The sequence below is a fragment of the Bubalus bubalis genome, chromosome 24, assembly GCF_019923935.1.
Source record: "Bubalus bubalis isolate 160015118507 breed Murrah chromosome 24, NDDB_SH_1, whole genome shotgun sequence".
Classification (NCBI taxonomy): domain Eukaryota; kingdom Metazoa; phylum Chordata; class Mammalia; order Artiodactyla; family Bovidae; genus Bubalus; species Bubalus bubalis.
In genome coordinates this window covers 7,558,756-7,571,730 of record NC_059180.1, presented here as the reverse complement: position 1 = coordinate 7,571,730, position 12,975 = coordinate 7,558,756, and the positions used below count along the sequence as shown (strand labels likewise).

At 52.3% G+C, this 12,975-nt stretch overlaps 1 protein-coding gene across 12 annotated transcripts in view; it reads right to left on the bottom strand.

Annotated features, from left to right (window-relative positions):
- Nucleotides 1-12,975, bottom strand: part of CUX1 (cut like homeobox 1) — a 360,547-nt gene that overhangs the window by 13,582 nt on the left and 333,990 nt on the right. For 9 of the 12 annotated variants that reach the window (XM_044936115.2, XM_025275401.3, XM_025275402.3 and 6 more), the window contains one exon: nucleotides 2,897-12,531. The exons of the other annotated variants lie outside the window; for them this stretch is intronic. In XM_044936115.2, coding sequence (XP_044792050.1) covers nucleotides 11,838-12,531 — 694 coding nt within the window. In that variant the 3' untranslated portion in view covers nucleotides 2,897-11,837. Of the gene's footprint in view, nucleotides 1-2,896; nucleotides 12,532-12,975 lie in introns of those variants that run through there. 12 annotated transcript variants of the gene reach the window in all.

The following is a 12,975-nucleotide window of genomic DNA, read 5'->3' as shown; positions in this document are numbered from 1 at the left end:
CGTAGATGCAGCAGGCAAATTCTGAGTTGTGGCACATGAGGTCTAGTTCCCTGACCAGGGATTGAACCCAGGTCCCCTGCATCGGGGTTGGTCACGGATTCTGAGCCACTGGACCACCAGGGAAGTCCGTGTGTGTGTGTGTGTGTGTGTGTGTGTGTGTATGTGTGTAGTCGAGTTAGTTGTGTCTGACTCTGCAACCCTGTGGACTGTAGCCCACCAGAATCCATGGGATTCTCCAGGCAAGAATACTGGAGTGGGTTGCCATGCCCTCCTCTACGGGATCTTCCCACCCCAGGGATCAAACCCACGTCTCTTATGTCTACCTGCATTGGCATGTGGGTTCTTTACCACTAGCATCACCTGGGAAGCCCTGGGAAGTCCTTGACTACCTATTTACAACTTTAACCCCTCCACGTGTCCTTCCTGTCCCCTTGCCGTGTTTCTTTCCCGTAACACTGATCACCGTCTAAGTGGCCGAGTGATTCATTTATTATTTCTGTTGTCTTCCTCCCCCACTGGAAGTTCAGCTTCTTGTCTGTCCCTGGCTGTACCCCCAGCGCCCAGAGCAGTGGCCCATGGTGAGCCCTCAGTGTGCTATTAGCTGGAGGACCCGGCCTGGTGGAGAAGCACTGTGCCCTCCCTAGAGGACTCGGTGGGAGCCTACACAGGGGTTCTCAGGCTGCAGGGTCTCCCAGGGGGCAGAGGCAGCAGGAGCCTGGCTGGGTCAGCTGGCCTCGGCTGGACCCACCGCCTGGTTCAGGCTCAGGCCTCACCTGGGCCGCTCCAGGCCGTGCCCTGGCATTGGGCCTGCCTGAAGATCTGCCAGAGCGGAGCCCCAGGGCAACCCTACACCCTCACCAGTGGGTGTGTACTTGCTGGGAGCCTCCAGTGGGGCGGGGGTACTTCCTCCCTGGCTGGGGCCCTGTCACTCCCAGAATGGTTGGAGACACTCTCAGCGACATCTGAATTCCTTCTTGATGTTATTCACAGAAAAAGCATCACCTGGTGAGACATCACCTCCACACCTGGCTTTGTTCTTACCAACGGTATGGTCATCCCCGCTCCGAATGCCTTCTCTCACTTACACCCTACCCCAGCACCGCGGCTTCCCACTCCACTGACCCGCCACATCGTCGCCCTGCTTCTGGGCACGTGCTGCCCCTCCATGTGGGTATCCTCTGCCTGTCCATCACAAACGCCTCCTCCCACTTCAAGGCCACACCAGGCTGGAATCTGCTAGCCCTTTTGCAAGTCCCCACCGACGTCACAACAGTTGTCCCCAGTCCTGTGTTCTTACCCTGACTCCCCACGTGCGGACCCACAAAATGCATGCCCCCCGCCCCCCGCAAAGCCAACATCTAGGGCCGTGGAAGAGGTAGCAACACACCCCAAGGCTGCCACATGAAAGCCCTTTAAAACACAAGCTGTGGATGAGTCACTCATGTTAATAATATCACCATGTCACCTTACGCGGTATAAACCTGCCATTCCCCAGTGCATCAAATAAGGTACAGTTTTGTTCAGATCCACTTAACCAGAGAGAAAGGAGAAAAGTTGTGCACAGGGAGGCTGAACACTGCTTGCGTGGGGACAGCGCCCGACTACGGTCGGCACATCCTGCTTGTTTCTCTGCCTCTGGTGCTGGCTGTTCACCAAGACAGGAGTTGGTGCTACAAAACCATGTGCAATTGCAGTTCTGCTTAATTAAATCTCACTGCAAGAGCAGGGAGAGCTTCTGGGTAAAAAGACTTTGTGTTAAGTGCTTTTCTTTCTTTTTTTTTTTTTAGAACATTTTATATCTTACTTTAAAGGATTTCTTAAAAGTAGGAGTGTCCCTAAACTAGCAAACAAAAAATGATTGCAGTTAGGTTTTTTCAGTGCCAAACTGGGAGAGCCTTACTGGTTTTACATAATTTCTCCCGTGGCGGGAGATGGGCAGACATTTGGGGGCAGCTCTGGACACTTCCACATCCGGGTGATGGAGGAGATAGGCTCGGGAGGGCCCAGCTCTGGTGGGAGCCTTTCCCTGCTCTGGGGTCTCCTGTGGAGGGCGCATTGAGTCTAGTTTAGCTCACGCTTCTGTATCACCAGTGGGAACTTCACATTCTGAAACGCACAGATCAAGGCACAATCAACAAATACACTCCTGCCCCACCCACCAGTCACAGGTCGGGGAGGATGGTGGTTCTCTTCCAACCCTCTAGATCCCGAGACGAGAAACATCCTTGGTCACAAGCCTGTGGACCACCTGGCAGCCGACTCTGCAGGGCTCTCCCGCCTCCAGCCCCGAGCGCTGGCTGGAGAGGCCCTTTCTCAGGAGCCTGATCCTTCCAGAAGCCCATGAGACGCCATTCCCTCCTTTCTCCTCTCCCTCACTTGCCAGCACTCACAGGTGCCCTGAGCTCGTCCTTCTCCACATCACAGGGGTTAGGGAACAAAGCGAGAGACCCCCCCACACCCCTCAGACCTGCAGGCTGAGGCTGGGCGGCTGGCTGGGCGCAGGCTGCTGCCATCAGTCAGCCCTTGCCACACCCGGCGTGGTCGGCCACCCTTCCTGGTCTCCACAAGCCTGTGAGACACGTGGTGGCAGCCCTGTTTCACAGACGAGGAAGCCGGTGCTGGGAGGGCCAGGACTCCAAAGGTGCCAAGAAGCCAGCGGGGACACAGGGCCTCACGTGTACCCAGAGGGAGACCTGTGGACAGCAGGGCCGGCTGGCCCCCAGGTCCCCCGCGCGCATCCAACCCAGGTTTCTGCCGACGCCTGGCCCCGACGCCACACGCCCGAAGAAGCACGGGAGGAAGGCAGTGCTCGAGGCGCCCTTTGGACCCAGAATGGAAAGTGTTTGCTGCTCCTCCTCAGGCCAGAGCCCTTTGAATAAAAACAACCCACACATTCTTGTGTTTGTATAAAAGATATTTACTTCAATTATCACACCTAGGGTGCTAGTGAATAATAATAATACATGGTGTGAGTTTCATACAGTGATATTGCTTCTCCATATCGTATAGGGACCGTGGTACAGTGCTGAGAACAAACATCGTATGGCTAACCAAGGACAGAAGGGACGACGGGTGCCTCCCCCACCCCATGCCAGGCGGATCAACTTCTGACTTCTCGTGCTGAGAACAAATAGCAAGAAACAAAATGTTACCGGAGATGGGTCACAGCAACACAACAGAGGCTTTTCTCGAAGCTATTTGTACAAAAATGATGTTTTTTTTTTTTTTGGTCAATTGGGTCATTGTGAGGATTAAAAAAAAAAAAAGTCTGTGATTGTGAGTATGAACAAACGAGCTCTAAAAACACCTAAGACTTAGTGCGTTACAGAAAATATAAAATACTGCTAAAATGTAAGACACCGCAAGACACGGTACTGGTGGTGGTGGGGGGGGGGGGAGCTGAGCTCACTGGGAGGCATCTGGGAGAGGCCCCCGCGCAGCCGGCTGTCCTGTGCTGTGTCAGTTAGTAGTCTGGGCAGGAGCGTGGCCACCTGCTCTCACGGCAAGTAGTTTATTGCACAATCGCAAAGAGCTAGGTCTTACTCAGTGGAAAGGGACGTGGGGGGACACCGCCTTTTCGTTTTGCTTTTTCCCATTTTTATTTTCTAACGAGCTCTCTGCAAATGCTTTCAGAATTTTGGACGAAATCCTCACGTCTCCAAAATGCACAGCATTTTCTGAAAGGGGGAAGGTCTCAGAGGGTGGAACATGAGATGCCCGTTTTCTCTAGGAATGAGGCAGAAAACGGTGAGAGAGAGAAATGCATAGACGACTTGGGGGAAATGGAAACCCTTGTAGGGGGAGGGATGGGGCCGTTGTTTCATCAGAGGGCTTTCAAAGAGACGAGGACAGAATCAGGACCCCAGACGATGTCAGAGGGGGGAAAAGCCGTGGGTGACACGGAGAGCCTGCCGACCCTCTGGGAGCCCCACCTCGGGGCGGCGGGCAGCGCCCAGTCTCAGCCTCCACCACCCCGATACCCGAGGAGCAAGCCACTGGGTGTCTTGCTGGCTGTGCTTCTAGCCACGGAAAGCTGTGCCCCTGGTCCATGCTTCCCCTGCGCTTAACCACAGGAAGGGGGAAAGGGGCTCCCTCCACCCCGGCTCCCCTGGAGTGGGTCCTTAAGCCACAGCTGGACAGAAAAACACGGTTGCTCCGCAAGATGGTTTTGACCAACTTTGTAGGCAAGGAAAACAACAACTGTAACAAAAGCCAACGGAAACTTGTCAGCCCAGTGAGCCTTGCCAGAGACCTCTCTCACCCGAACTCAGGCTCGACCAGGCCTCCGCGCCCGCCCTGCCCCGGGGCTTCTGAACTGTCATGAACCCAGAAGTCTGACCGGAGGCTCTAGGAGGCTTTGCGGGAACCAAGCTTTGCTTTTTCTAAGTCTCCTCTACAGCTCCTCACACGAGCAAACTTCAAACCCCGGCGCTTCCTTAACATTGGGAGATTGTTTTGTTCATCAACTCTCTCGTTTTGAAAAGTGGGATGTGATGGAGACCACCAGTTTTTGAGCGGCTACTCTGGAGAGAGACAGCTGATTCAGAGAAACCCCCCTCTGCCCTCCGATCACATCCCCAAGACCCTTTGGGTCTCTGGGGGTGGGGGAGGGAGGGAGGCAGAAGACAGCAAAGGCTGGAGTGAAAGTCAGAAGCATTTATGGTAACAACAACGACACAAAATAACAATACACTCCTGATAAGTACTTAAAGGATTAACCTAATAATAAATAGAAGAGAATAGAAATATTTTTTAAACAATTTTTTTTTCTCAAGGAAATATCCTTTTATAATTATCCTCACGCACGCTGTGGGGAGGTGGCGGGGAGGGGGGAGGTGTCAGTAGCAGTCGATCCATCTCAACAAGAAAAAGGTGAAGTGCTGGGAGGGACGCCTGTGGTCACACGCTCACTGGGGAGGGTTCTCAGCTGCCGAGTTGCAGCCCGCTCCACCTGCCCTGCTGCCCCAGCCAGAGGTTCTGGTGGGTGCCCGTGGGCCCTGTGTGACTAGCATGGTGGGCAGCAAGAGGCAGGTTGAGATGGGGTTGCGGGGCAGGGGCAGGGAGGCAGTGCTGGGGAGGCCCGTTTTCCCTTCAGTTCCCAAACAAAATGGAACTACAGTGAACACACTCGTCCTGCTCCTCCGCAACCTGAATCATCCTGGTCTAAAGCTTACTTTGAGTTCATTTGGTGTGCAATACGTTCTCTCTTAAAAATGAAGGGAAATGATTTCTATTGCACAGAGCTTTTTACACATAGTCATCTATTTAAGTGCTTTCTGTTTAAAGCAAGCTATGAGAACATAAAAAAGAAAGAAAGAAAAAAAAGGAAATGAAAAACGGAGGGGGGGGAAAAAAAGGGAACCAGAAAACAAAGGAGCCCCGTGCCACTTCAATCCGTCTTGCTGACTGGTATCTGGTTTTACCCACGGAAGTCCCAATGCTTCTGTATATACTGTGCTTCTGATTACTGTCCACAGGGGTGTAGCCACGACTTTGGAATATAAGGCACCTTTCCTTTCTGTTCACAGAAAGCTTGATACATAGCATACAGCATATTTTGTGGTAGAAATGAGAGCCTAAACACTACAGGAATTACAGTAACACAGACTTCTTTACATTATTGGATAAGCTATAATGATCCATGAAAAGCAACTCAAAGGTATTTTAAATGTTTAATAGCAAGGATGGGGAAGTGCACATTTATGCCTAGCCTAATGTCTTTCACTAGCCTTTTTTTTTTTTTTTTAAAAGGTTCTTCACCTACGATGCCCAACTTTTAAAGTTAGCATTTTGGAGGAGACTAAGCGCTTTGGAAATGTCTCGTTAAAGCTAAATGTCACTTCATCCAAAAATGAAAATGGGGAGTATGCCACTGACGGCAGGGACACAGTCTCTTTGGAGGGGAGGTGGTGTTGGAAGGGTGGTGGCAAGGCCTGGGCAGGCGAGGACAGTTCCCATCACGGACCGACGGTGGGGCGGGGCAGGGCGGGGGTGGGGAAGCTACATTTCCACCCTCTTCCCTGACCAAGGATGAGGCTCCCAGGCTGCTGGGGAAGGGCGGGCTCTGGGGTGGGGCTCATTTTATGCTCAGCTCCTCGGTCCTTACACCCCCTCCTCTGCTGCCTCCATCTGCACGCCCCACCACCAGAACGTTCTGGCCTCAGCTTTCTGTACACCTCTAAGCGTCTCACAGCCTCGATCTTTTGGGAACTTTAACTGGGAACTTCCCTTCCCTTCTTTTCCTGGTAGTTTTCATCTACCAAAAGGCAGTACAGAATCCGAATGGGAGTAACATTGTCAAATTGGACCATCCTCTTATCGAGCAGATGTACTGGTGGGACTGACATTCACTGCACAGGGAAATAGATGAACACTGTGTTGGGAGTCCCAGGCTACCACCTGGCCACTTAGGGCAGGAGCTCTGCTTTGGGGTTCACAAAGGCTCCCCTAACACCATCAAGATGCAAAGAAACGGCAGCACCAGGGAGGGGGGCGGATTTCTAAATGTGAGCTCTTCCCAGTAAGCGCATCCAAATTCCTTCCACCAAGAGAACACTTTGGCCACCAGACTGGGTGGACCCACACCCAACCAGCAGCCCTAGGAGCTGGTTTTCTTCAGCACAGCACAGAAACTGGCCTATTCTTCGGGGAAGAAAGGGTCACATGCCTGAAGACTGGGCATGTGGGTTGGGGAAGGCCAAATCCTTTCCTGTCCTTGGATACTTCCCATGGAGACCTCACAGAAGGGCTGAGATTATAACTTCCTGGTGCCAGAGACAACAGAGCTCCCCAGTGCCAGGTGGGAATCCTGGGGAAGTGTCCACACGTGGCCATGGAGGGGCAGCCTGGGGCGAGGGAAGTGGCTCTGACAGATCTTAACAGCTGAGCAGGAATGGGCAGCGTGCAGGCGAGCCAGAGACAAGGCCCTGTGAGGCCCGAGGCCACCCCTGCCTGCAGAGGAAACAGCTGTGAGCGCTTTAGGAACAGGTGGAGGCCAAGAGGAGGATCCCTGAGCCTCGCAGAGCACAGCTGTCTGTCTGGGTTGTGCTCACAAGAGGGAAGCTGCCTGCCCACCAGGCCGAGCTACACTCATGGATGCCACACTTCTAGGTTTTCTCTTCCCAGATCCCACTTGCCTTGCAGTTCTGAGGGGTGTGGGGGGAGGTCCAGTGGGAGCGTGGTTAATGAGGTAGAAGGGGACAAATGAGTGTGATGACACGGGGGTGGGGAGGACATTCAGGGAGGGAGCCAACTTGCAGCCTGATGGGGAGTGGCTGCCCGCCCACCGCGGTCGCCAGGACCTTGCCTGGCTCCATCTCCCCTGAGCAGCTGGCTTACTGGCCTCAGAGGGGAGCGGCCCGGGATGGCTCAGGGCAGACTCTAGTTTTTTACAGGCCTGTCAAGAGGCGTCTGCTGTGGTGCATTTAAGGCAAAGGCTGTTGTCCCCCAGCTCAAGATCTAGGAAATCACCAACACTGTTTCACTGTGTGCTCAGCCCAGAAGGATGGGAGTGTTGCTCCCACTGGCTCCTCTGCTGTTTTCAGGGAGGTCTGTTTTCCTACCATCAGAGGAATGAAGAACATTGCATAGAAAGTCAACAGAGTTCAACGATCGCCCGTGCATGACAAGACACGAGTTCAGGGAGAACAAAGAAATCCAGGCCAACTTCAGGTGAGAAGGCACCTGCCTGCGGACAGAGCTGTCCCGTGACTCTCATCCCAACCTCTTAGGGCACAACTGCTGGGTGATCGATCTTAGGGTCGGTAGCGGATGCCAGAGCTTGCGTACAACCTGTCCTCTGCTTGGTCTGCTCACGGGGCTGTGGCAGCCCTGGGTATGGAGGCATTCGGGTGTCTCCTTCCTCCTGGGGCTAAGGGCAGCTGGGGAGGGTCTCTCACAGCCAGAGGGAGCACAGAGGAACACTTCACCCAAAGCTCTGTTGCACTCTGGGTCTGGACCACCAACCAGCACATCTGGCTTTTAGGGAGACACAAAGATGCCCAAAGGAGGAAGACAGATGAACAGGGAGGCATTTGTGCTTTGGAAGTATAGGGAAACTGTCCTAGGGAGGCCATGAACTCTTATCTTTCTGCCTTGGTTACTGGCCTAGACATAGTGGCCATGACTTGGGAGTAGTCATACAAGTCAGGATCCTGGCAGATCCTGGGGATGCCTCCGCAGTCTCCTGACCACAAGCTACCTTGTGTCCCGATGTTCTTCGGGCAGGTAAGCTCCGAGGAAAACCGAGTTGGAGTTAGATGGCTGTGGTAATCCTTCCTAAAGAAGGGCGACCTGCTAGACAGAAATCACAAGACTCATCCAGAAGTTCAAGACAAGAGGCCTTGTCTGGGAGCCAGGAGATGGGAGTGAAGCCACGCCCCTTCTACCTCAGACACCCAAGAGAATGTGGGCAGGAACCAAAGGTCAAGAGGCTGAACTTGAACACTGATTGTATGCGGAGCCTCCACTTAGCCAGCTAAGTAATGGCAAAAACCTTAAGTTATGAACACTGCCTCCAATTAACAAAAAGAAGCCATTTAAAATGGTATAATGGAGCTTGTAATTAAGTGTTAGTGTTTTCTACGGAACCGTGTTCCCCAGGGGAGAGGTACAAATCAGCTTTTTAAACTGATGGAGCGGAAAGAGGAAGAGGTTGGCTGCCTGTGGGAGCTACTGCTTGGAACGCCAGCCAGCGGGAAGGTAAAGCCCATGGAGGGGATGCTGTTCAAGGCACTTGAATATTGCTTATCAAGATGAAAGATCAACCCTTGGACTCAGACTGAGGGGCACAAAGAGGAGGGGGACACCCCATCCCAGGTTTCTGTTATTTAGTGGCAGCTCTTATAAGTATTACAGTGACAGCTTAAACACAAGAGATCTAGGACTAGGATCGCAATTAAAAAAAATAATAAATAGAGAAAGAATACAAACACGGAACTGCAAGCAAAATTTAACCAACTGATTGTATCGAGCACCCAGATGTAAGTCTGGCAAAAAAAGACAGAATGGAAATCAACAATAACCTAGTTTTAAAAAAAGAAACAAAACCAACAAAAATGACTAAATTGCCTGGAAGAGCCAAAGTGGCTGTTTTAGACGTTACTATTTGGCCACAAGGATGGACAGATTTATACTTTTAATCAGTTTCTTCGATTTAACTCCTTAGTAAATAACAGTCATGCCTTTAAAGCGAAAACACTACCCTGGCGTTCCCTGTTAACGCCCTGCTTTTCGTTCTACTGAAAGTTGGGTATTTGGAGACTCATCACGTGATGACAAAATTCCTCCTTGAGGTTTTTGTGGAGAGGACACCACAGCACTGTCAGGGGCTCTGCTACTCACTGTCCTGAGGGTCACGGATGCAAACGCCCTCTTCTCAACGCACCTGGATTCAGCCAGATGGGAATCCATTTTCCCCCTAAGCTCCTCCGTGTTGAATTCTCTGCTCACTGAACCAGATTTCAAATTCAGAATGATATGAAACCATCAAAAGACAAACGGCCTGCCTCCCAGCCTCCTAGAGCCTTCTGCAAACTTCTTCTTCATGAAAAGGCATTGTCTTTAGTGTAGTGACTCTTAAATTTGTGAAAAACTTGAACTAAGTGCTGCAGTTGCAGGTTAAAAGACTGTAAATGAAATACATAATTTCTAAAACGTCATGCAAGAAATGTGGTTTCACATCTTACAGTCAAAGTCCTACAAGTTAATTAATACAAGCACACTGAGGTGTAATAGCGGGAGCATACCTTTAAAATTAGAACTCCCTCCCACCCCCCCAAATCAAAAAAAGGTAATATTAATTAAACTTAAGAAATAATGAATGCACCATTAAAATGTCATCCAAAGATGTTGACCTAAGACAAAGGTTTCAATGATACACAATACGGTCAAAAAGGTTTCAATCAGTAATATACAGTATGACAACTACATCTTGTAAATTATACCCAATACTGCCGGCAGTCTATCCCTCTAAAGAATATTTGCCCCTTTCATCCCTTCCTAACAATCAGATAATAAAATACAGCACCTATAAATAAGCAAAAAAAAATATATATATATACCGAAATCATCTATTGTTAGTTTAAAGATATGGCAATAAAGGAGTCTAAATTAGCAAACTTGTAGAAGCCATAACTGATAAAACAGCTTATTGAAAAAAGGTGGCAGTAATGCACTCTATGTGTGCACAGGTACTTAAGAAAATACACAGACGTATAAAATTGCACACACGCACACACGCACACTTTCATCCACCTCTGTTCTCACGCATATACACATAGACGACAGGAGGAATCAGAGACAAGTTAGACTTTGATTTGTACTTAGACTGCCCTAAACTGTGCATAAAAAGAACGTTCCAAGAGGCAAAATGAATGGAGGGCCAATGATCTGGTCTGGAAGTGAAGAGCATCAACGTTTTGGTGTGAGACTACGGGGGTGGGAGCCGAGCCCAGACTGCCACGTTCTCTCTTCTGCAGGGAAGGAAGGAGGCTTCCCACGACGTCAACAGTCATCAGTGCTTGTGGTGGGAAGAAAGGGAGAGATAGAGAGACAGAGAGAGAGTTATGTGCGTGCTTGGGCGCACGCATGAGCCCTGCCCAGGCCCAGGGAGTGGCGTCCCCTGGTGGGGCTCAGTCCATCAGGTGCCCGGGAGAGTGGTGTGAGGTGTGGTGCCTTCTGTGTCACGGAAAGACTGCTGCCTACGAGGGGTGAGGGGCCCCGAGGGGCCCCAGATCTGCCTGCGGCGACCTTCGCGGCCTACACTTTCCTCCTTTCTTTCAACGCTCGCACATGTGCAAGACGCACTAACACAGACATAAGACACCATAAATTAAACAAAATGAACGGGTACATGCTACAGTTCTAACTTGTCTCCTACACCTCCAAGATATGAGGTCTGATCAGCGTGCTCTGCGGTTAGAGGTTAAAAAGCAGATTATAAAATACCTAGATTCGGATCTTTTCTTTTTGTCCTGATTTGGCCTAGAATGGAGTGTATTAAACAAACCCTGGTCAGCAAAAGCCCAGAGTCAGTTAAAGCTATGGATCAATGTGCACTACATGTCAGGATTCTATTCACGTACAAGAAAACACTACGTCAGCTACCACAAAATCAGATATTTTCCTGATGTGACTTTTCTTGTTAAAAAATATGTGGAGTAAATGTGTTTTACTTTAATTCAAAGTTTCAAAGGAGAAGATTCTTTACTTGAAAATATTTAGGAATCCAAACTAGTGTGTTTAGAGTCGGTTTGACTGTGCAATCTCTTAGTGGCAACTGAACAGCTACAAAAACTTTCTTTTTTAAATTTTTTTTCTGAAAAATCCCCCCCTCCCCTTTTTTCCTGGTTTAAGAAGATAATAGTGTATTATCGCTCTGAAGCCATTAGATGGCAGATAAAAAGCCCCCTTTCAATATGTGGGTTTGATTTTTTTTTTTTTAAAGCCCACACGAAAAGAGGAGGGCGCAAGGCAAAGCTGTAAGAGTTATTCCAGAACCTGTGGAAATCACTTAGGGCAATAAAAAAAACACTTCAGGGTACAAAAAAGCTCGACTACACATTTCCGTTTTCTTCCTTGAAAACAACGACATAGATTGGGCTTAATGCTCCTTTTGTTTTCTATATGCACCTTGGCCTATGGCGATTTTGCCCTGTGGCCCGCAGGGCGGTTAAGTGCGCAACACGGTCCTGGCCGCGGAGTCGGCGCCCGCCCCTCTGCCCGGCCCGGTTCGACCCAGCTCGGCCAGACTCGGCCCGGCCCGGTCAGGCTTGGCCCGGCCCGGCCAGACTCGGCCCGGCGCGGCGCGGCGCGACAGGCGGGCGGGCGGCGCCCTCTCAGAACTCCCATTCGATGGGTTCCTCGCGGCTGGCAGCCTTCTCCAGGCGGTGGATTATGCTGTTCAAGTTCGCGGCCTTCTTCTTCCTCAAGGGGTTGTCTCGCGAGTCCCTGGCGCCCGCCGCCTCTGGGAGGCCGAAGAGGCTCTGCAGCGAGCTGGGTCTGCGGGCGGCCGCGGGCGCGCTGGTGCTTGGCAAAGCGGAACTCCTGTCGGCGCCGTCCCGGGCCCGGCAGGGGCCCTCGCCGGGCGGGGCGGCTGAGGTAGCGGCGTCCTCCCCGGCCGCGGGTGCGGCGGCGGCGGGGTTTGGCACGGGCCCCGGGCCGTCCGCGGGACCCTCGGGTGGCGGCGGCGGCGCCCGGGGCCGGCCTTCGTCGGCGGCGGCGTCCGGGACCGGGGTCCCCGAGGGCGGCGGCTCTGCCTTCTCCGCCGGCCGCGGCGCCTCCTCCCGCTCCTCTGGGGCCGCGGCCGCCTCGGCCGGCCCTCCCTGAGACTTGGCGGCGGCCGCGGGGCCGCCCGACTCTTCGGCGTCCGCGGCGCCTGGGCCCTCGGCGGCCTCCACGCCGTCGCAGCTGTCGCCTTCTGAGCTGGGTGCGGCCCGGCCGCTCCGGGCGGACGGCGAATCGCTGGCCCCGGCCTGGCCCTGGCTCCCGGCCTGAATCTCCTCAATGAACAGTTCTCTGCGGATCCGAGACCTACAAGACACAAGCAGCGGGGGAGCCGTCAGGGGACCTCTGTGCACGGGTTCCCTGTGTCCCTTCCCTCGCGGCCCAGGCCTCCTGCCATCTCTGTCCACTGCCCGACATCTCACTCCCACCGGCCTAACAGCCGCTCAGGCTCCTGCGTTGAGCTCTCCTGCAGAGTAGAGCCCCTCTTTACAGCCACCCCATTCTCCCCAGGCAGGAGCCAGCAACCCTCCCAGCTGAAAGTTTCCCAGGCTTGGGGCCTCTGAGTAACCCGTCCTTTGGTTGGAATGCCAGTCTCCTCTTCACTAGGATGGACTGCCAACATTAATGGCACAGCAAGGCCCTGTTCTTTGCACACCCACACCTAGCACTGGTGCTTGGTGTACAGCCATAAGGCGGAATGAATTCATACAAGGAGATAAAGTATGAATGGTAACCATTGCCTCCCCCTCT